Source organism: Lepidochelys kempii, chromosome 6, assembly GCF_965140265.1.
Source record: "Lepidochelys kempii isolate rLepKem1 chromosome 6, rLepKem1.hap2, whole genome shotgun sequence".
NCBI lineage: Eukaryota > Metazoa > Chordata > Testudines > Cheloniidae > Lepidochelys > Lepidochelys kempii.
The window spans coordinates 96,329,206-96,350,836 of record NC_133261.1 but is presented as its reverse complement, the minus strand read 5'-3'; the positions used below and the strand labels follow the sequence as shown (position 1 = coordinate 96,350,836).

Below are 21,631 nucleotides of genomic sequence, written 5' to 3'. Positions count from 1 at the left end.
GGTGCAAGTAACTTGACAGTGTTTGTAACTGGGCTACGTGAGCCCCAGTTGTATGGCATAACCCGAGTGGAAAGTGTTAGGTAACTTAGATTGTAAATTCTTTGGCCAGGGATTGGGCCTTACCTATGTTCTGTAAATTGCAGTGTACATTTACAGTTCAATATAAATGTTTTTGCAATAATCCTGAAAATTTCATTGTTACATTGGTCTTAATGTACCACCTTCTGGTCAGTTTATAGAAATGCACTGAGTTGATCTACAGAACAAACTGGATACTGTGCAATATGAGAGCCTGTGAACTGATCACTCACATTGCAAGATTAATAAAGAGAAACTAATAACTAGCCAGATTAACAGACAGACAGTTCTGCAAAGCTGTACACCTGAGGTGGAGTTCTGGTGTATGCAGGAGTCTTGATGAAGAAAAGAGGGAAAGCTGCTTTGGAATAGTTAGTGTCACTTACAGGTCCAAAAGAAATCACACTATTATTATTATTATACAATCTTGTCCCTGTTGTGGCACTTGACTTGGATACTTATGCTTGAGAGAGAAATTCTACCAGTACTTCAACCACTAGTTAATGTGCTAGCTGCAGAAATCACTGGGTGAAAATCTATGATGTGTGTTATGCAGGAGATCACATTAGATGTTCATAATGTTTCCTTATGGCCTGAAAATCTAGGAATCTTTTAAAAGCAATAACCACTTTGTCCCTGAACTGGGTGAACTGTGGGCTTGTGTACATGGTGAATTAGTGTGCACCAGAGGGATATAAATTCTACTGTGCACTCAATGCCCCTTCTGCCCCATGTGGACCCTGCTGGTGTGCACTAAAAGCTCTCCAGTATGTGTTTTAATGTAGTACTGTTTGAAATTGGACTACATTAATACACAACTAGGAAGCTTTCAGTGCATGCCACCAGGGTCTATATAGGTCAGTTAGTGGGTGACATGCTAGTGCATGCTAGAATTTACATCTCTTTGGTGTGGACTAATGCACTAGAAGACAAGTCCCCAGTCTCATTTGGAGTATGTAACTAAAATAGTAAATTGGATTAAAGTGTTTATTTGAGACTCTCCTTGCCATGTATCTTGATCTTTTGCTGCAGTCTCAGACAGACTGTTCTTCAGAATTATATTTCAAAGTAGTTTGTGTGTCTTCGCTGCATCATTTGCATTGGTTGATTAGTCATTGACCAAGAAGTTAATTATTTTAATTTGGTGGGTTTGGGGTTTTTTTGGCTTGGTTGGATGTTTCTGTTTCACTATAATCCATTTTGAGAACATTAGTGAAACCTCCATACATTTGTACAAAATTCATTATGAAATGTATTTGGAAAGAAAATTTGCTAAATATAAAAATCTCTTTTAGGTCTAGTTTGCTGGATTTTGTATCTTATAAATGACATTTTTGTAAGGCCAGTAAGGACCTCATCTGACCTCTTGCATAGCAAAGGCCATAGAGCTTTGTCTATTTCCTGCATCCAGCCCATTACCCTTATGCCCAGAGCATGCTCCCAGCAGCAACTTGAGATGAGGATCAACATGGGAGCAAGGTGAATATCATGGTTTATGGGTTACTGAGATGTTACTTTGTGCCCTCTATGGCTATTGCTGAATTTGGGGTTCTTTATCATGGCCCAAGGCGTACCGTCTCAATAAGCATAACATAATGCAAATATTCATCATTATTAAACTTAGATGTGTAGGAAAACTGTAAATTACAAAACCAGCTTTGCGTTCTGAAACCTTTTCTTTAACCATGGAAATATTCACTGGGTTGTAATCAAACTGTATTCTGCTCATTCACAAACCTTTGATTTTGTTAAATCAGTATCCCCAGCAGAACACAGACAAAACCCAAGCACCAGAAAGGAAGAGGAGGAGGAAAAGGAAAGAATCTCTGTTACTATCAGATGTGGGTGGGTGGTTGGTTGTAATGTTGTTTCAGGCCTGCAGCTGTGACAACTCCGTAAGGCAGTCTGATGTTGGTCTACTGAAGATAAGGTCAAGCTGTAATTCTGAATCAGAGATGAAGTCTAGTTGTTGGGAAGCAATTCACTTCTCTTTTCTGGTACCTACATGTGTCAGGTAAGAAGACCAAGATCCAATTTGGGACTGGCTAGAGTATGTTGGGAAAATCAAACAAACATCATGGCCTGCATTCTATAGGCTTTGATACCCGTTAGACCTGAATGTTTGAGCAGACAGAGAAAAAGAACAAAGAAGTAGCTCTATGCCTTGCATGACTGAGTCAAAGTGACTTCCATCTGAACCTGAGTCCCTCTGCAATCTGAAGAATACTCCACACAGACATATACTATACATTATTATTTCTATAAACGTTCTGGCTGCCTATCCCATAGGTAAGAGAGAAAAGATAGGTGAGGTAATATCTTTCACTGGACCAACTTCTGTTGGTGAGAGAGAGAGATAAGCTTTTGAGCCACATGGAGCTCTTCTTCAGGTCAGTAGCTGTGACGCTCGGAATATGGAGGATATATGATAGACGTCTATAAAATTATGAGTGGTATAGAGAAAGTAAATAAGGAAGTATGATGATACTCCTCATGATACAATAACAAGGGGCCACCAAATGAAATTAATGGGTAGCAGGTTTAACACAAACACAAGAAAGTATTTTTTCACTCAACGCACTGTCAACCTCTGGAATGCCTTGCCAGAGGGTGTTGTGAAGGCCAGTACTATAATGGGGGTCAAAAGGGAGCTAGACAGATTCATGGAAGATAGGTCCATCAATGGCTATTGGCCAGGATGGGCAGGAATGGTTTCCCTAGCCTCTGTTTGCCAGAAGCTGGGGCTGGGTGACAGGACATGGATCACTTGATGATAACCTGTCTGTTCATTCCCTTTGGGACACCTGCCATTGGCCACTGTCAGAGGACAGGATACTGGGCTTGATGGACCTTTGGTCTGACCCATTATGGCCGTTCTTATGTTGTTATGTAATACCTTTCCTAGACCTGAAGCTAAACTGTTCTAAATTGGGTGCCCAACTTAAGGTACCTACATTAGTGGCCTGGTTAAGCACAGTGGAGTTTCACACCAAACCTGCAGCAATTTTAATCTGAAATACTGAAGAGTCCGTTCCCTACACTGGGCTAATTATTACTTAAGCAAAGTTCCAATACATGGATTAATGTGAATTAATCATGACAATTCTCGATAGAAGTAAAATAGCCTAAATGGCTTTTCCAGATTAACATCAGCCCTGTTTCAAATACAGATGAATTTCATTTGCATTCAGTGAATTGAGCACTAACTTCCACAAGGATTGCTTCATTTCATTTTAACAGTAGACTCTAAACTGGAGACCAAATACAATTAAGCTTTGGGTCAACATCCCATTGCTAGATTGCAGCAGCTAAAACCCCAGGAATAACAAATCCTGTATCCATTTTACTATTTTATAAGGGGCAATTCTGCCTCAACCCTTACATGGCTTCAGAAGTTCCCTGACACACCAGAACTGGTGTGGTTCCACTGTACAGGATAGGGCATGTGGGTGGGACAGCATTTCAGATGCTGCAGAGATGCCCCGCCAATCGTTTACCCAGAGTAGAAGTTCTAGGCCTGCTCCAACTCCAAAGCTACAATAGTTGTCACAGAACAGACCTGCTGCTGCTCCGTGGCTCTCCTGTTGTGACAATGCTGACCTCACCTACTTCTAGGAGAGAAACTGTAAGAGATTTAAGGCCTATTGATTGTCACCCAGGAGTTTTGGGGAATGGCTTAAAACCACTTAAGCAATCCATGCAGGAAACCTGGTTTGAATTTTGTTTTGGGAACTAGATTTGTGTTGATATGTTCCTAGACTGTTTAAGAAATGATATGTTTCAAAACTGTAAAGGCATAACATATACTGAGATTTTTCAAGGTTGACTTGTTTTTAAATAACATTGAGTTAAAAGACTATGGAAACAGGACTGTCAACCGCACAGTAGCTTTCCATGAACTTATAAAAAACCCACAGGACTCTGAAGCGTGGGTTGTGGCTTTTGCTGACTTTGTTGGCACCTTGACCAGTGATGTCAATGAGAATAGAGGGAGCTCTGATTCTGAGGGGGTTCGGTCCTCTGTACAACGTTAATTGCTTGCAACCCACAGGTTGGGCACTTCTGGCACTAAACTGTGTTGCCTCCATTTGGAAGTTTACAGAACTTCCAGCTCACCAACTGGAGTGAATAACTGGGCACTCTCACTGATCATCTTAGTACATGGGACTTTGATCTGAAAAAGGTTACCCTGGGAAATAACCATCTACATGCAGCACATGAAAAGATAATCCCTGTCAGAAAATATCATAATGCCACTATATAAATCCATGGTGCATCCACGCCTTTAATACTGTGTCCACTTCTGGTTGCCCCATCTCAGAAATGATATAGTGGAACTGGAAGAGGTTCAGAGAAGGGCAACAAAGATGATCATGGATATGGAACAGCTTCCATATGAGGAGAGACTAAAGATTAGGACTCTTCTGCTTAGAAAAGAGACGATAAAGGAGGGATATAATAGAGATCTATAAAATCATGAATGGTGTGGAAAAAAATGAATTGAGAAGTGTTATGTACCCTTTTCCACAATACAAAAGCCAGAGATCACCCAGTGAAATTAATAGGCAGCAGGTTTAATACAAACAAGAGGAAGCACTTTTTCCACACAATACCCAATTAACCTGTGAAACTCATTACCATGAGATGTGATTGACAAAAGTATAACAGGGTTCAAAAAAGAACTAGATAAGTTCATGGAGGATAGGTCTATCTATAGCTATTAGCCAAGATGGTCAGGGATGTCAACCCCACGCTCAGAGCGACCCTAAACCTCTTGACAGCCAGAAGCTGGGAGGGGAAGACAGGTGTGGTTCATTGCAACTGCCCTATTCTGTTCACTCTAACTGAAGCTCTGATACTGGCCACTGTCAGTCTGACACAAGTATGAAAATTCTTATGTTCTTAGGCCAAACTCAAACAAATGCCCAACAATCTAATGATAGATTTCACCCCGCTCCTCTTTATCTGTACTTTTTCCCTGTCATTGCTTATGGGTAAATAGAAGCTGTCATCATTGTAACTGGCTTCCTCAATACTGAGTTGATTCACTAAGGCCAGATTTACACTAGATTTTTTCTCACTGTAATGTCAGTTAAGCGTGTGATTTTGTTTGTTTGTTTTACAACATTTCTATACTGGCAAATGCCCAAGAGTGGACATACTTATACCAGCAAAAACCAAAAAAAAAGTGTTTTTCCCAGTGTAGCTTATTTTGTTTCAGGAACTGGCATATAACTATACCAGGAAACCTTTTCTACTTTAGACTAAGCCTAAGTGATCTCCAAACCCAGCACCAATGTTCAAGGCATCCATGAGAAGCATATATTGCCATCCAAGTTTTCCAAAGCAGTCTATAGTTCCCTTGTGTATGGTACTGGCACTTAAGTTGTTTGTTATAGGCAATGAAAATCCAAGCTTTTACATTGGATTTTTTTTCAGAGCAATAATCCTATTCAGAACACTCTTCACTTCAGGTGATTTAATGCCTTCAAGAGCTTCTTCCTACCTATGTGACACTAGTGCTACCAAATCCGTGAAGAGCCGTGAAGGCATCAATTCCTCAAGCTCCTGCGAGGCAGTTATTTTTCCGAGGTAGAGGTAACATGACACTTCGTGGCTTCTAAAAGAAGAGAGTTCAGGCCCCCAAAAAATTAAAGAGAAAAATTATAAATGAAGCAATAAAGCAAATCAATGACTCCATTCCCATGTAGTGAATTATAAGAGGCTTGGCGGACACAGCGAGATGTTCCATTTGCCATCTGCTTTATTGTTTAGTACCGTGCTTAGTTTATAATGCTGAAATGTGAAACCTTTTGCTGCTGCTATTTGCTGACCTTGTAGAGTCAGTGCAATGGTAAGAAACTCGTGGAAGGTGCAGTAATACAGCAAGGGCCCTCTACCTGGACATTTAATAGCACAGTAGAGGCTTTCCCCTAGTCTGCCCAGATTTTTTAGTGGAATGGCAAGGATGTTCTACCTGGATGTATCTAGCAATATTTGGCAGCTGGGCTGGAGCTATGGCAGGATGCCTTCTGGCAAGGGAATTCAAGCAGTTAAGACATTTTAATTTTGGCTAAAGATACACCTATAAAAGTAATTTGCTTTGCAGAAACAAAGCACATTAAGCAAGAGAGACAAAGGGGCTTGATTACTTTATTTTGACTGCTTTTTATTTTCTTTAGTGCAGAACTAACCCTTCTCCTTTTGGATTCATTCTCTGTCAGGTCTTCTGCTCTCTGTCAGCAAGTCTTGATATATTTTGTGCAGTGGAAATATTAACGTGCTTAAATCAAATCCAGCTATTCCTGCAGGGTGGTTAAGTGCTGTTCTTATCTGTTCAGCGAATAGGATACTCTTTTAGCCACACCTCTCAAAGTGTCACTGTATTGATGGGTCTCTCTCATTTTCAATTTAGAAATGCTGATGTTTTGTAACTTGGAGTGAAAAAATTCCCTTTGTGTTTAAAAAAAATAGTCACACTGATTCATAAATTAATCTAAATCAGAAATGGAGACAATCCCATTCAGTCCCAACTACCCCATCCTTTGGCCTGTTCAAGGTTGTTCCCACAATATATTGGTCTAATGACTCTAGTCTAATTGTAAATGGCCCATGTACTGGAGCTTCCACACTACTTCTGTTGGGAGTCTGTTCTGCAGGCTGGCACATCCAGTTCTCAGGAAGCTTTTCCTGATATTAATCCTACCTTATCTTTTTCTTAATATTATCCCCCTCCGCTTAGTTATAACCATAGAGACCAAGCTAAACAATTTCTCTCCCTGGCCCATGTTTACATCAAATATTTGAAGACAGTGATAATATTCCCCCACCCTTTAGTCCTTATTAGCCAAGCTATGCCTGTTTAGCTCTCCTCATCAGTGTAATTCTTCCAGCCCTTAAACAATATTCATCATTCTTCTCTGAACTCCCTCCAGTTTGGCAACTGAACACTGTATTTAATTTGATTTCAGTGTAGGATAAAGACGGTTTATTGCCTCCCCTCTCCATGATGTGATCTCTTTACAGATGACCGGAATCAAATACTAATTTGCTCTGGTTTTCACCTAAAATAAAATAAACAATGAAGTCACTTAAAGTTATAAAACTACCATTTTTTAAAAAAATAATTTTTGGCTGCATTTTTAGGCTCCTGTATCACAAAAGCAGCTTTGATTTTAAAAAGGCCTGCTTATACCCTGTGGGAAAACTCTGACAGATCTTCTTTTTAGTGGGAATGCTGCCTGTATTTCTTTCGTATGAAATCAGGATCTCTGTTTGTCTACCACTCTCCACCCACCTGAAGTCCTAATCCTCTGTGGCATCACAGTTGGTTTCTGCAAGTTGATGGCTGTGATACCACAAAGGATGGATTATGACCTTAGATGAGAAATAAACCTCAGGACCAGGTGAGCTCTTTGCTCTTTCTCCAAGCAGCTATATGCTTGCTGGCTAGCCACTGAGGAGAGAAGCTACTTCGAGAGAGGTTTAGCAGTGTGGGGATGGGGACTAGAGAGCAGAAGGCCAGTTCCCAATGAGTTCAGTTTTGTACTTGGTAATTTAAAAAAAAAATGCTTTGGAGCTGGTTTGGGGGAAGGGTGTGGAAGTGAAAGTCACTCTCTCCCCCCTGTCCCCCAATCCATGTATAGACCTGGGGTGGAAGTTTATTGAGTGGGCATGCAGGATCTACCACCCTTCCCAGGAGCAGGAACTGTGGTTAGTATTTGTACAAAAGTTGCATCTTATGTGCAAATCTAAGACTAAGACCTGGTTGAGTGTGCAGGGTGAGGAGGAAATCTGATAAACTGAGATAGTGACTCTTTCTTTTATAAAGCACTTCAAGATGTATGGAAGAAAAACGTATTATTATTATTATAATTTTATTATTAAATTGGGATCTGAAAAGTTAGTTGGATACTTTCTTCTTCATACACAATCACCAGTGATCACGATAATAATGCTATATAACATGTTCCATATGTAGATCTCAAAGTATTTTACAAGGTTGGGTAAGTGTCATTATCCCTTTATACCGATGGCATAACAGAGGCCCAGAAATGTGAAGTGATCCAGGGTCACATAGTCGCACAGCCAGAACTAAAACCCAGGTCTCCTGACTTGTGTGTTCAGTTTAGTAGACAACAGTTGGAATCTGAATTTAGCTCTCAGATTTTGCTGATGTGGGTGAGGCAGATGGGAATCAAGCTCTCTCCTCCAAGGGGATGACTGCACTATAAATGCTTGTGTTTGTCTATGCAATAAGCAGATGTGACACAGCAGTTGCCCAGAGTGCAAACATAGGCGGCACATAAGTGTGGTTTTTACAGTCTCTTTTCTTGCACTTCAGAGCAATGAGTTTTGCAAAGTACATAATCTGCATTTTGATGCAAATTTAAGAGGTAAGGATGTTGACATTTCTGTATGTTAAGTATGGTGAACTCATGGTGCAGCAGCAGGTTATAATTCCAGACAGGATGCCCATTTTTGGGAGCAGCTTCTGTGATCCTGCTCTCCAAGCCAATGGAGATTAAACGCTTCAGCCTCAGAACATTCCCAGTTGTGTGTGTTCTGTATATAAACACCACCACACAATTCACCACCACTGGGAGCCTCTACTTGGGAAACATCCAGGACTGGAATAGCAGGGGGTAGTGCAGGTCCGGACTGAAGTGCATTGGCAGAGCTGTGTATGGGGACCCCAGGTCTAGAAAAATAGAAGCTGTTACAGGTGAAGAATGGTGTGCTAGACTAAGAGACTGTGGGGAAAACTTGCACAATACAGGCCTGGAATATATCTTTCTTTACCCATTCCTGCATCATTAGTTCTCAGCTTCCCTGAGAAGTATTTCACAGACCTCTTAGGGCTGACTGATAATTCTCCACAAGGCAGGCCAAGTAAACAGCCTTATTGAATGTCTCCTGTGCAATGCATGTCATTCAGGCACCTTTTCCAGTGCTTATGCTCTTTCCCCATGTGCTTTAATGCTAACAGCAATAGAGCAGCCAAAGCACATGGAGATGGAGTGGGAGTGGCAGAAAAAAGAGCTTCCACCACTTTCACTCCCTCTTCCCATTGGATTCAACAACCCAAAAGCACATGGGGGAGAGGGAGCAGAAGGGAAAGAACAGAAAGAGAAGGAACAAGAGAGAAAGGAGGAAGAGAAGGAACAAAAGAGGAAAAAGGAGAGAGAAAGAATGAAAGGAGAGAGGGAGTAAAGAAGAAAGCTGCAAGGAAAAAAAATTACAGAAAAAAATGACTGCAATATGGTAGGTGTTTGTTTTCTCCTTTTTAGTTTTTGTTTTGTTTGGGAGAGAGGAGGAAGGTACAATCCCTGCTATCATTCCTCTTTTCTTCATTTGTCTCCTGCTGCTTCTTTGTACCTTTGTTTCTCTGTCCCTTTGGAGGTGACTGGCCGGTACCGGGTCCCGCAGTAATTCTTATCAGACTCTTTGGCCTTTCAGCCAAGTTGTTTGACCAGTTGCCTTGCACAGCATGCGAATTAGCTCATTTTGTGCATGCAAACTACGGTGCCCACAAAGTTTCTCCTTTAGAGAAAAGAACTAGTTGATTTCAGACTAATGGACTGAAATTTCCCTTTTCTCTCTCTTTTTCTCTCTTTAAAGACAATTCCTCGTCTTTCCAGGAAGATGAAGAGGTAGATATGGAGGCTGTCAACTGGCAGCTGAACAGCACCCCCATGAATGGGCACTCTCCTACCCCAACCACTGCTCGTTTCCCCAGCTGGGTGACTTTCGATGACAATGAAGTCAGCTCTGCTTCCCTACAGAAGCTTTCTCCCTTGAAACCAGACACCCCACCAATAGCAACGCAGACTGCAGATGTTAACTGTAACCTTGCTGCATCCTTTAAGAAGAGGGAGCGCCCCAGGAGCACGTTGGTGGACCTCACTAAAGTTCAAAAGCTAGATCTTTCCTCCTTAAATAGGCTGCCTTCTGTTGGAACACCCCCCTGGAGTGCTACTAACCCCTTCCTGGATGAGTCTCTGAGGGATGTCCAACCCTCACCCATCAACCCGTTCAGCTCATTCTTAGAGGAACGAGATAGGCGTTCCCACAGCTCCTCTCTCTCCAGTGCTCCAGGCCAAAGCCAAAGAGACTCCCTTATTATCCTCTACCAAGAACCTGACACCATCAGCTTCGATGAGTCAAGCAAAAACTTAACCCACACAGATGCTGTCGAGCAGCTCAAGCAGCTCCGGATTGGGGATCCAGATCACCTGAGCAGCCCAACTCTACCTGATGATGACCCCCTGATGCCATTTGAGGTGGATGGCACATTGTTGAACTTGGCCTCATCTCAGCCCAAGGATGGCTGGCCAATGATGCTCAGAATACCAGAGAAGAAGAACATCATGTCATCTAGGCATTGGGGGCCAATCTACATCAAACTGACAGCGAGCGGGTATCTACAGCTTTTTTATGAGAAGGGTCTGGAGAGGCCCTTCAAGGAATTCAAACTTGAGATCAATCATGAGATTTCAGAGCCCAAACTCCAAAACTATGATGAGAATGGAAGGATACACAGTGTGCGGATAGACCGCACCATCTACAAGGAGAAAAGGAAGTATCAGCCTAAACCAGCAATCAGCCATGCAGCAGAAAGGGAACAAGTGATAAAGCTAGGCACTACTGATTATGAAGACTTCCTTAGTTTCATCAGCGCAGTTCAGGATATACTAATGGACTTGCCAGCCTCATCAACAGATCTGAGCACAGTAGGATTAAACTATCAAGAGGAAGAAATCATTGTTGATGTCAAAGATGAGTTTCATGGCATTTTGGCCAAAGGAGACCATAGGATTCTCCAGCACAGTGTGCTGACACATGTACATGTTCTCAGCTTCCTTTCTGGCCTCGCAGAATGCAGGCTGGGCCTTAATGACATACTTATAAAAGGGAATGAAATCATTGCACGGCAGGATATTATGCCTACCACTACCACGAAGTGGATTAAGTTGTATAACTGCCGGTTCCATTCATGTGTGGATGAGGAAATGTTTAACAGCTCCCAAGTTATCCAGTTTAATCCCTTGGATGCCTGCCGATTCGAGCTGATGCGGTTCAGGACTGTGTTTTCTGAGAAGACTTTGCCTTTCACTCTGAGAACAGCAGCCACTGTCAAAGGTGCTGAAGTGGAGGTCCAGAGCTGGCTGATGATGTCCACTGGGTTCTCCTCCAACTGCGACCCTCTAACTCAGGTCCCCTGTGAAAACGTGATGGTCCGCTACCCAGTGCCAAATGAGTGGGTGAAAAACTTCCGCAGGGAAAGTGTCCTGGGAGAAAAGTCTTTGAAAGCCAAGGTGAACAAGGGTGCCAGTTTTGGATCAACCAGCGTGTCTGGTTCTGAGCCGGTAATGAGAGTAACTTTGGGAACTGCCAAATATGAGCATGCCTTTAATTCCATTGTATGGAGGATAAACCGACTGCCTGACAAAAACTCAGGTGAGTAGAGAGTACTGTGTCTGAGTGGATAAACTTAAAGAAAAGGTATATTTTGGGGGCTGGGGGACATAGGAGTTACACGGTACAGTGGATAAACCGTTGTCCTTTTGGAAGGTTCAAAGGGGCATCAGTTGCATGAAATGGCTGGTTGTCTTACTCTCCCTAACAGTGATTTAATGTGTCTCACAAAGAAACACTGTTTTTGACAAAACCATTTTGGTGTAGCCACATGCAGATATGCCTTCCAACCATGATTTTTTTCAGTGCATTCTGGGACTCTTGCCTAAGCTTTCCTATAATGCACTACACTGTTTCTGAGAACAGGTACTTTTTGGGTAACTTCCAAATGTAAGGCACTGTATTGTGTGATATAAGGGGGGCCAGCTGAATCACTGTAGCTCCAGCCCTTGTGACTTCCTATCCACAATGTTGTAAATTGCACTGGTTCAGGAAGACCTGAGACAAAGATCTCACTGCATTTGTTGCAGCCAGAGTTCATACACGTACGAGGTATGGTGGTTGTGTGTGGACAAAGGGCACTGTGTAGACATTACAAGCTAAAAGTATTCCATGCAACAACTTGTGGCTACATCTTTCAACTAGTGCGGACAGGGACTAAGACCTGATTAAACATTTAAAGGGACACTGTCAAGGTAAATCATATAACTTAAAAATCTGTCCTGCCCTGTATTTTTATAGTTATACCTTTAATTATTAACATTCAAGTAATCCGTGAAATCTAATTTACTTTTTACCACCCTTACCATTTCTTCACTTTCTGCCCTTCACCCAGCTTGGGCAGTAAAATCTGACCAATCTAGTTCACTTTCTGTTTATAGTAAATTACCTTTTCTGGTTCCCATGCCCTTGGCTAATGGAGTTCTATGCATAAATGCTGTTTAAAACACTGACTTGTTCCTGTACCTGCCTCACTGGGCAGGTTTCTGCCTGTACGTTTTCCCTACAAGAAAAGTTCAATGATGCTCCAGAGCTGGTCCTTTCTGAGAACATCTGTTCTCATTTGGCAGGAGGGAAGGAAAGCATTGAACTAGGTGTTTCTCACCTTTTGGATCACTTTTTAGCTCAATAAGGCCAACACCTTAGAATACACCACAGAGTACAAACCTGGATAGACATCAGTCTGACAACAAATGAGGCTTGGAGAGTTTACTTTGGAGGAAAGACTAGAAGCAAAGAGTAGGGGGAATAAAAAGAAACATCAGGATGAAAGACTAATCTCATGTCAATAGCAGCATGCCTGGAAAAAGCCATACTGTCAGCCTGACCCTACACGCAAATAATTATGTGCTTGCTAGGAAAATCCCACTGTGCCGCCTGCATGACCCCCCAGGTCAGATTCCAGAATTCTTGACTTTTTTGCCTGCTCAAGCCATTAGCGATGCTCTCTAACCCACTTTCTTTCACCTTCTGTGAAATGTTAACCCAAGTTTCCAGTTTTGTCCTGGTCTCTGTCTGTGACCTTACATCTGCCTCCCAGAAGGGGAGGATGAAGCTGAGATGCACTCCCTGCTGTTGGAGAGTCGTCCCACACAGTACTGAGCAGTAGCGACACATGTCTGATACACCTGGGAGGAAGAGAGGTGCCCTGGCTGGAGACAGCCCCTCCTGTCAGGTCACAGTGTGATTTGAGGGAAAAGAGAGGGGAGCAAGCATTATGACATGGCCACTATATCTGTGGGAGGTGGTGTGGGAGGGAATCCTAGAGTATTGGTGGAGGCAGGCCTAGTATAGTTTGAATCCATCCCTGCCTCTCAGGGGCTATTTATATTTCTTGACAGCACTTATCCCATGCCTCTAGATGCTCAGAATATACAACAAATTTTAAAAAAATACACAGTTGCCTGAATGAAGCCACCCACAATAGTCACCCAAAATATAATAATAGAGACCCACACATCTAGCCACCCACAAACTTCAGCCCTTATCAAAGGGTGGGCTTTTTTGCATGCCCTGAATGTTGACAAATCCAAGCTCTGGTAAACCAAAAAGGGAGGGCAAATTCCACTTTCAAGGACCCCCATGGAAAATACTGTGCAGCAGCTCCCTCCAGTTTAAATTAAGGGGGATCTAGCTGCCTGTCCTTACTGACTGCCACTGAAGGTGGTATTGGGGGGAGAGAGTGGTGGGTCACTAAGGTAACCAAGTCCTAAACCATTTAACCCAGTGCTCACTTGCAGATCATAAAATCCAAGCACCAGTCTCTAAGAATTATTTCTGTAGCTTCACTGCCTTATCCTGACTTCTTGTCTTTGTGGTTCCTGATATGAACAGGCCCTATGCTCTCCAGCTTTACAACCTGCCACCAGGACCATCTGCGAAAGTGTCTGGGCCATTTGCTTGTGGCTACAAATTCAAAAGCATATGACTGAATCAATCCATGTATTTAGCCTGTGTTTTTCTCTTGGAGGCAACTAATGGCAAGATTCCACAGAGTATGTTGCTGAGCTTCTTCCCAGTACAGTTTGGTAAAGTCTATTGCTCTTCTCTGATTCACAATGAACATGTTGACACTGGCTGATAAAGGAAGCCTGTTTATAGGCCCCATGGAGCCTCAGTCACAACTGGATGTGATCCAGTACAAGAGAACTAGCATGTGTTTTTACCCTCTAAGCAGTGGAACAAAAGAATGTTAAAAAAATATCCATACAGAGGCTTCATGATAGTGGGGAAAAAGCTGTACAAACAAAGCAGAGGTGTGACCCAAACCAGAATCTTGGATCTAGATATCCTGAACTGTGGAGCAATTTGGCTATGGATCCAGTCCCAAGCATGCTGGCTGGCCCTACCTGTAAAGTGGGCCAAATTAAAACCCTAGATCTCACCACCTCTGAACTTCAGAGACAGTTGAACCAGGTCCCTTCCGAACATGGCAGCTCAAGCCCATTTCTGAAACACAGATAATTTTCAACATGGACTTTATTGTGAGGAGTGAGTCATTGAAAGTGAGAATGAGGTGTTTGTTCCTTAGGGAGGCAGGAAACCAAGAAGAGGATGAATCTGTCTGATGTCTTCTCGGTTTTACTACAAACTTTATCCTCTTTCAGACTGAGGGGTCTGATTGGGTGTGGCGGGGGAAATAAAAGTATAATGTTCTATTTTGTGACCCCTGGTCAATTAATAACTGCATGGCTTCCATGTATGTCATTATAACTTTGTGTATTTTTTGCATTCACAGACATTTCACTTAGTTAACATAAGTGCCAGACATTTGAGTGGGCACCAACAGTAAATGTTTCAGTTATGTGCACAGTGAAATCTGCATGTACTGTTACTCATTACTACTACTAGAATTGATTAAATAGTTTAAAAATAAATGACACCTTCCCCACATAATTTATGGCTCAGTTCAGTTGTGCAGAGTTCAACTGACTACAGTTCATGGGGTCATGTTATGTGTAAACCAACATAATTTAGGCTAATTTAGGGACTGATCCTGCTGTCTTTGAAGTCAGTGGGAGTTTTACCATTGACTTTGGTGGGAGTTGGCTGAGGCTCTTAGATTGCAAGTTTTTCACAGCAGACCATATTTGTTTTGTCTCAAGTGCATCAGTGGCACTCTATAAACAATCAGAAACAGTAAGTTCAAATAAATAAACATTAGGTTTGTTGTGATAGTTAAAGGCCTTGCTTATTTGTCCTGTGTTGTCAGACAAGTAGATTCAATATTTAGTTTCATTCTTATGACGCTATGCAGTGTCCAAGGTGTTTTTTGTATTATATGTGGGGCTAGTTGCACCACCTATCATTTAAATTGCTTGACATTTTCTATTACAAGACCTTGTTTTGACAAACTTTAACTGTTTGGGCTTAAATTTTTACATACCAGGCATCTTCCTCTGGCTTTTTTTTAAACTTCAGCCAGAGAGGAATCAGAGAAGGAGGCTAGGGACACATCCATTGTTTAGCCCATGTTACAAAATTCTTGATATCTTTCTTCTGAAATGCTCTAGTGACCCCATGCTTTGAAGCAGGGATTTCAAAGTTGGCAAGGGGTGGTCTTTGTGTCAGGGATGTGCCATTTACTGTTCACATGAAAATCCACCAAAATTTGGCCAACTTATAAACCTTTGAAAAGTTGCATGCTCCATATAGATTTGTTAGAGTTTAACAGCAAAAATCTCTGACGAGCCCATCCTCACTGAGCATGCTCGAGCCTCTTACAGCTGTTAGTGCATAACAGACTGTCAGAGAAGAATAAAATGTGTTCCTTTCTCTTAGTTCCAGTGCCTGGGCCCACCCCAGCCTGGAGCAGCCATTGCATGGAAAGTGCTTCTGAGCCTGGTAGTCCTGGGCTAAAGAATGCTCAGTGGCTCTGTTTCAGTCCAAATAGTTAAAGGTTGTCAAAGTTATAAGCAACTGAAAATAGGGTCTTATAATGGGAAATGTTGGGCAACTTTAATAAGCAGTGCTCCCAGCCTTGCCTGTAACTGGTGGAACTGTCTTTCCCAGGAGGTATTATTGGCTCTTGACAGCATTTAATGTGCATGCTCATAGCTCTACTGCAGCTTAGGAAATGCCCACTTTGATAGGCAGCCAAGATCTATTTTTAAACACAGGATCAGGAGCCAGGAATTCCTGACTTTGTGTCCCAGTTCTGACACTGTAATTTTCTCTGTGGCCTTTGGCAAGTCACAGGTCTGCATTGGAGTTGGTACACAGCCATACTCTTCCCCAAGCCCCACACTCCAAGGTAGCTCCACAATGGATTGTGCCTCAAGGAGTTCCCTTGTGCCCAGGGGTAATGTACCTATTACACCATTCCTCCAGATGGTTCAGCATGCTCTGCTTTCTCTGGCTGGACAGCTCCACTGGCCATTGGAGGTGTGGATATAATGCTGCCCCCTATCCATGTTAGTCCCCCTTTCTGGGGTGTTTCTGTTGACAGAGGTTCTAGGAGAATACAGTCTCTGTGCTTAAAGGAGACTGTAATTGTACCCAGCCACGACATATATAATGTTGGGAAAGATTCCTTGTGCTCCCTCCCCTTGTGCATCCATGCTGTAGTCAGACACAGTTTGGTCCTTAACCTCTCTGTGTTTCAGTTTCCTGCACCCAAAACAGGAGAATACTTCCTTACCACACAGTGGTGGTCTGCAGATTAAATATAGATATTGGGTACAATTTTCAAAGCATTAAGTCCTGTTTTCAAAAGTCAATGGGACTTAGCCTCATGACAAAAGGCCCAGATTTTGAAATGTATTTAAAATGTATTTACATATGATTTTTATTAAGTAAAATGGTACTTAGGGTATGTGTCTACACTGCAATAGGGAGGTGTGTTTGCAGCCAGTGTAGACATACCTGAGCTACTTTGTCAAAGATAGTTTGAGTAACAATAGCAGTGAAGCCATGGCAGCACCAGCACTTGAGTATGTACTCAGGGTCTCAGGCAGGCAAGGCTATCTCATGAAGCCGGTCATGCTGCCATAGCTTCACTGCTACTGTTACTCGAGCTAGCTGTGACCTATCTGGATCAGAGCTAGTTTGGATATGTCTATGTGATGGGTTGGATCACAGAAACCCCTTTGGGGCTGCAGCTGATGTGCCAAGACTACTTCTGCCCCTGCTTTCCCAGCCTTCCCAGCTTGGGACTTCAGTGCCCTGCTTGGTTTGAGCCAGACCCGCTAGCCTGCTGCAAACCCAGACCCAGATCTGAACCACATCCCCTAACAGCTGTAGGCTTAAACTGAAAGCAGCGTAAGAATTGTTCCTGTCTTTAACACTCAGATGCTCAAGTCCCAATGGGGTCCAAACCCCAAGTAAATCCGTTTTACCCTGTATAAAGCTTATACAGGGTAAACTCATACATTGTTCGCCCTCTATAGCACTATAGAGAGAGATGCACAGCTGTTCCCCCCCCCCCGGTATTAATACATACTCTGGGTTAATTAATAAGTAAAAAGTGATTTTATTAAATACAGAAAGTAGGATTTAAGTGGTTCCAAGTAGAAACAGACAGAACAAAGTGAATTACCAAGCAAATTAAAATAGAACACACAAGTCTATGTCTAATACAGTAAGAAAACTGAATACAGATAAAACCTCACCCTCAGAGGAGTTCCAGTAAGCTTCCCTTTACAGACTAGTCTCCTTCTAGTCTGGGTCCAGCAATCACTTACACCGCTGTAGTTACTGTCCTTTGTTCCAGTTTCTTTCAGGTATCTTTGGGGGTGGAGAGGCTATCTCTTGAGCCACCTGAAGACACAATAGAGGGGTCTCCCATGGGCTTAAATAGACTTTCTCTTGCAGGTGAAGACCCCCATCCTCTCTCCTATGCAAAGTCCAGCTCCAAGCTGGAGTTTTGGAGTCACATGGGCAAGTCACATCTCCATGCATGACTCAGAACTTACAGGTAGCAGCCATGGTTCATATGCTACCTTGAACGTCCTCATGTAGACTTCTTATGTGGATTGGAGCCTTCCAAGATCCATTGTCTGTTAAGTGCTTCTTGATTGGTAACTTAATTTGCACATTCCTTTCTCAGGAAGCTGACCAAATGCATTACTAAGGCTGCTTAAAAATCAAGCAAGTACACAGCCAATATTCATAACCTCGAATACAAAAATGATACATGCATACAAATAGGATGAGTAGATTCAGTAGATCATAACCTTTACAGAGATATGTTACATGGCATATGTAGCATAAAACATATTCCAGTTATGTCATATATACATTCATAAGCATATTTCCATAAAGCCTTATGGGGTGCAATGTCACAGTCTACACTAGCTACAGTCACACCTGTGGATTGCAATGTCGACATGCCCGTAGGCTACATCTACACTGCAGCTGGGAGGTGTAGTTCCCCTCTCAGGTAGATGTATATGCGCTACTCTGATCAAGCTAGTGCACTAAAAGTAGCAACGTGGCCATGGCGGTACAGGCAGCAGCTTGGGCTCACCGTCCAAGTACATACCTGAGATCTTGGACAGGGTGGTACTTAGGCAGTAAGCCCAAGCTGCCACAATTACACTGCTGTTTTTAGCACACTAACACAAGCACGGCTCTCCGACCTGGGAATCACACCTCCCAGCTGTAGTGTAGATGTAGCCGGAGTCTCCTAAGTCATTTAGATGCTTTTTTAAAATTGTCTGTGAAATGTTTTGAAGATGAAAAGCCAGAATTAAAGTGCAGCAGTGTTTAAATTATTTATTTATTTATTTATTTTAAGTCCATTTACTGGAGAAAATAAAGTCATACTATCCTTTTCTTTGCAACACAAGGAACAAATGAGTACCATATTATTTTAACATTTTGGGGGGTTCTGTGTGCTCTTTTAAATTAAACCTTTTCCTCCTTCTCTTGAAGCATGTCTTTGATAGGCTCTTGACTTAATATGCATGGAGAAGGCACAGCCCTTAAACCTTGTGCTCAAGATGTAGACAACTGGAGTTTTCTTGGAAACCTGCTTCCAGTTGCTTTTCCATTATGGAAGAACAAAGCCATTCTGATAAGGGTCCTTGAACCTTGGTCCAAAACCTCTGTCAAGGTGTATTTGAAGTCTGTAAACGTTTAGTTAACTCCCTTGTTTTTCGTGTCTGCATACCCCCATCCAACTAAAAATGGGAACACCAATGCATTCTGAAGAGCCTGTTTGTGCAGTATTTACTCTACATTTATACAGTCCTTAGCACAATGGGACCCCAACCTTGCTGAAGCCTGTAGCCAGCAATATACAATATTTGTTATTAATAATAATATTATTATTTCTGGCCTGACCAGAAGCAGCGTTGACCTTAAACTTCATTAGGAAGCCTTTGTGCATGATTTGAGTAGTGTTTGTGAAGTGCTTTGAAAATACCAAGTGTTCTGCTGATGAAATTCACCCCTCTGAAGAAGCACTTGCACAAGGCCTATAAATCCCATTTAAGCTCTATTTTGAGGGCTGAAGTGGGACTCAGAGGTGCTTAGGCGTTGTCTAGTGCTGGCTCTCTGCACAGGGGTGAATTTCACCCTGTCAATGCTAAGAGTTAGTACTATCTTTGAAGAGACCCTGCCTTGCTTTGCAGGCTCAGGGGGCTGGATATTTTGGAATGAACTCTGGGTGTGCTCATTGTTTGGGTACTGCTGGTCTTCCAGGGCCCAATCCTGCAAGCCCATCATGTATGGTACTCCCATTCTGCTCCATGTGGAGGGCTTACAGGCTTCTTTCCACTCTTACTTCCCAAACCCAACCTCCTGCATTCCTTTTTAGCTTCTCAGTGTGCATCTTGCTAACTTGTATAAAAGGCAAATGCTCCCATAGTGACTGCAAAATGGATAGTCAGAAATTAAATATCATCATGCACAACCAGATGGCCAGAGCCTTGTTGTGTCATGCACGGATTTGTTTTACTTAGACAAAATGTAAGGATAATAATCATGCATAGGATTGATCTAACACCCTTCAGCCAAGGTTCTCAAAGCGCTTTTGAAAGATACTATCCTCATTTTGCAGAAGGAAAAATTGAGGCACGAATAGGTTAAGTGACTTGCCCAAGGTCACAATGAGTTGATGACAGCCAGGAATAGAACCCATATGTCCTGATGGTCAGCCTGTGCTCTAATGACTAGAGCACACAGCTTTCCAACAGGGCAAAGGGGACAAAAAACAAAACATAATGCTCACAGATCACTGCAATTTTAAACTATCACTTACATTGCCCTTTTTAAGGAGTGAGTATTGTGTAAGGGGATGGAATAATGAACTAGAAGTTGGAATTCCTGGGTTCTGTTCCTAGCTTTGCCATTGACTTGCTGTGTGACCTTAAAGAAATCATTTAATTTTTTTTATTTTATTTTCCTATCTATAAAATGGTTATAATACCTAGCTGAAAGTGTGATGTGATCCTCAGATGAAAGACATCATTGGACTGTGTACTGCAAGATCCTGCCTTTGGCTGTGCCCAATACCTGATGCATCAGAGGAAGTAAAAAACTGCCTTCAGTACACCAGTGCTGTACATGGAAATAGGTTGGAGAATTCCTTCCTGATCCCTGTGGTGACTGGTTTATACCCAGAATTCTCATTCACTGAAGCCAGTCTAGAATGATCAACTATCATCCCTGCAGCTTGTTTACTTTAGTCATCTCTGGAAGCTGCAGCTGCAATGTAGCTATTATGAGCTCATAAATTACTCTAGCAGATTCTCTGTTTACTCCTATTTTAAGATGCTTCTTTGTAGGTGTTGCCCTCGTTGATCCTCACAACAGTTTTAAGTTTCACCTTCTCTATTCCCAGCTTCCGGCCATCCCCACTGCTTCTTTTGCCACCTGGAGCTTGGCTCTGACCAGGAAGTGCCTTCCAGTTTCGTCCGCTATGTAGACGTGGAGTTTGACATGCCCACCACTTCGGCGTCCAAAGCCACTGTTCGGTCCATTTCTGTAGAGGACAAGACTGATGTCAGGAAATGGGTTAACTATTCAGCACACTATAGTTACAAGGTAAAGTGGGCAGCTGGCAGTCACTGTGGCTAGCATAGCTATTGCATGATTCATTTTTCTTTAGATGTATTTAATGCTGGTGAAAGAGATGATTTATCAAGGTGACACAGAGTCAGAGATGGGAGCAGAACTCTTGACTCCCGGCCCTGTGCTTAGACAACCCTAACTCATCGCACTTTGAATTCCTGTATCCATCACTGCCAAACAAGTAACTGTTGAGCGACACGGGGTTTCTTCATGCTTTTCTGTAGGAGTAGTACACACCTTTCTTTCTAGCTTCAGCAATTTTGCAGGTATTCTCTTTAGAAGTAAATATTTCAGTACTTTTAAATTGTGATGGGCTAATTTCTGAGCTGGCATAAATCAGCATAGCTCTACTTGTTTCAGTGGAACTACACCAGTTTGCACCAGCTAAAGATGTAGGGTAAAATCTTCAAAAATGCCTAAGTCCTGTTTTAGAAATGACTTTCAATGAGACTTAGGCTCCTAAAGGCCAGATTTTTGAAGGTATTTTGGCACCTAAGTATAGTTGATCGGGAATTTCTCAACACTTTATTTTTTCTTTGGCGGGGTGGGGTGGGGAGAACGGGGCAGATTTGTCAAAACCACAACTTTTTGTAGAAATGTACCAGTTTTGACACATCTT

The 21,631-nt window shown here is 42.4% G+C and overlaps 1 protein-coding gene across 1 annotated transcript in view; it reads left to right on the top strand.

Moving 5' to 3' along the window:
- Positions 1–21,631, top strand: part of STON2 (stonin 2) — an 86,660-nt gene that overhangs the window by 58,526 nt on the left and 6,503 nt on the right. The window contains exons 4-5 of the mRNA XM_073349345.1: positions 9,700–11,538; positions 20,783–20,985. Coding sequence (XP_073205446.1) covers positions 9,700–11,538; positions 20,783–20,985 — 2,042 coding nt within the window. The remainder of the gene's footprint in view (positions 1–9,699; positions 11,539–20,782; positions 20,986–21,631) is intronic.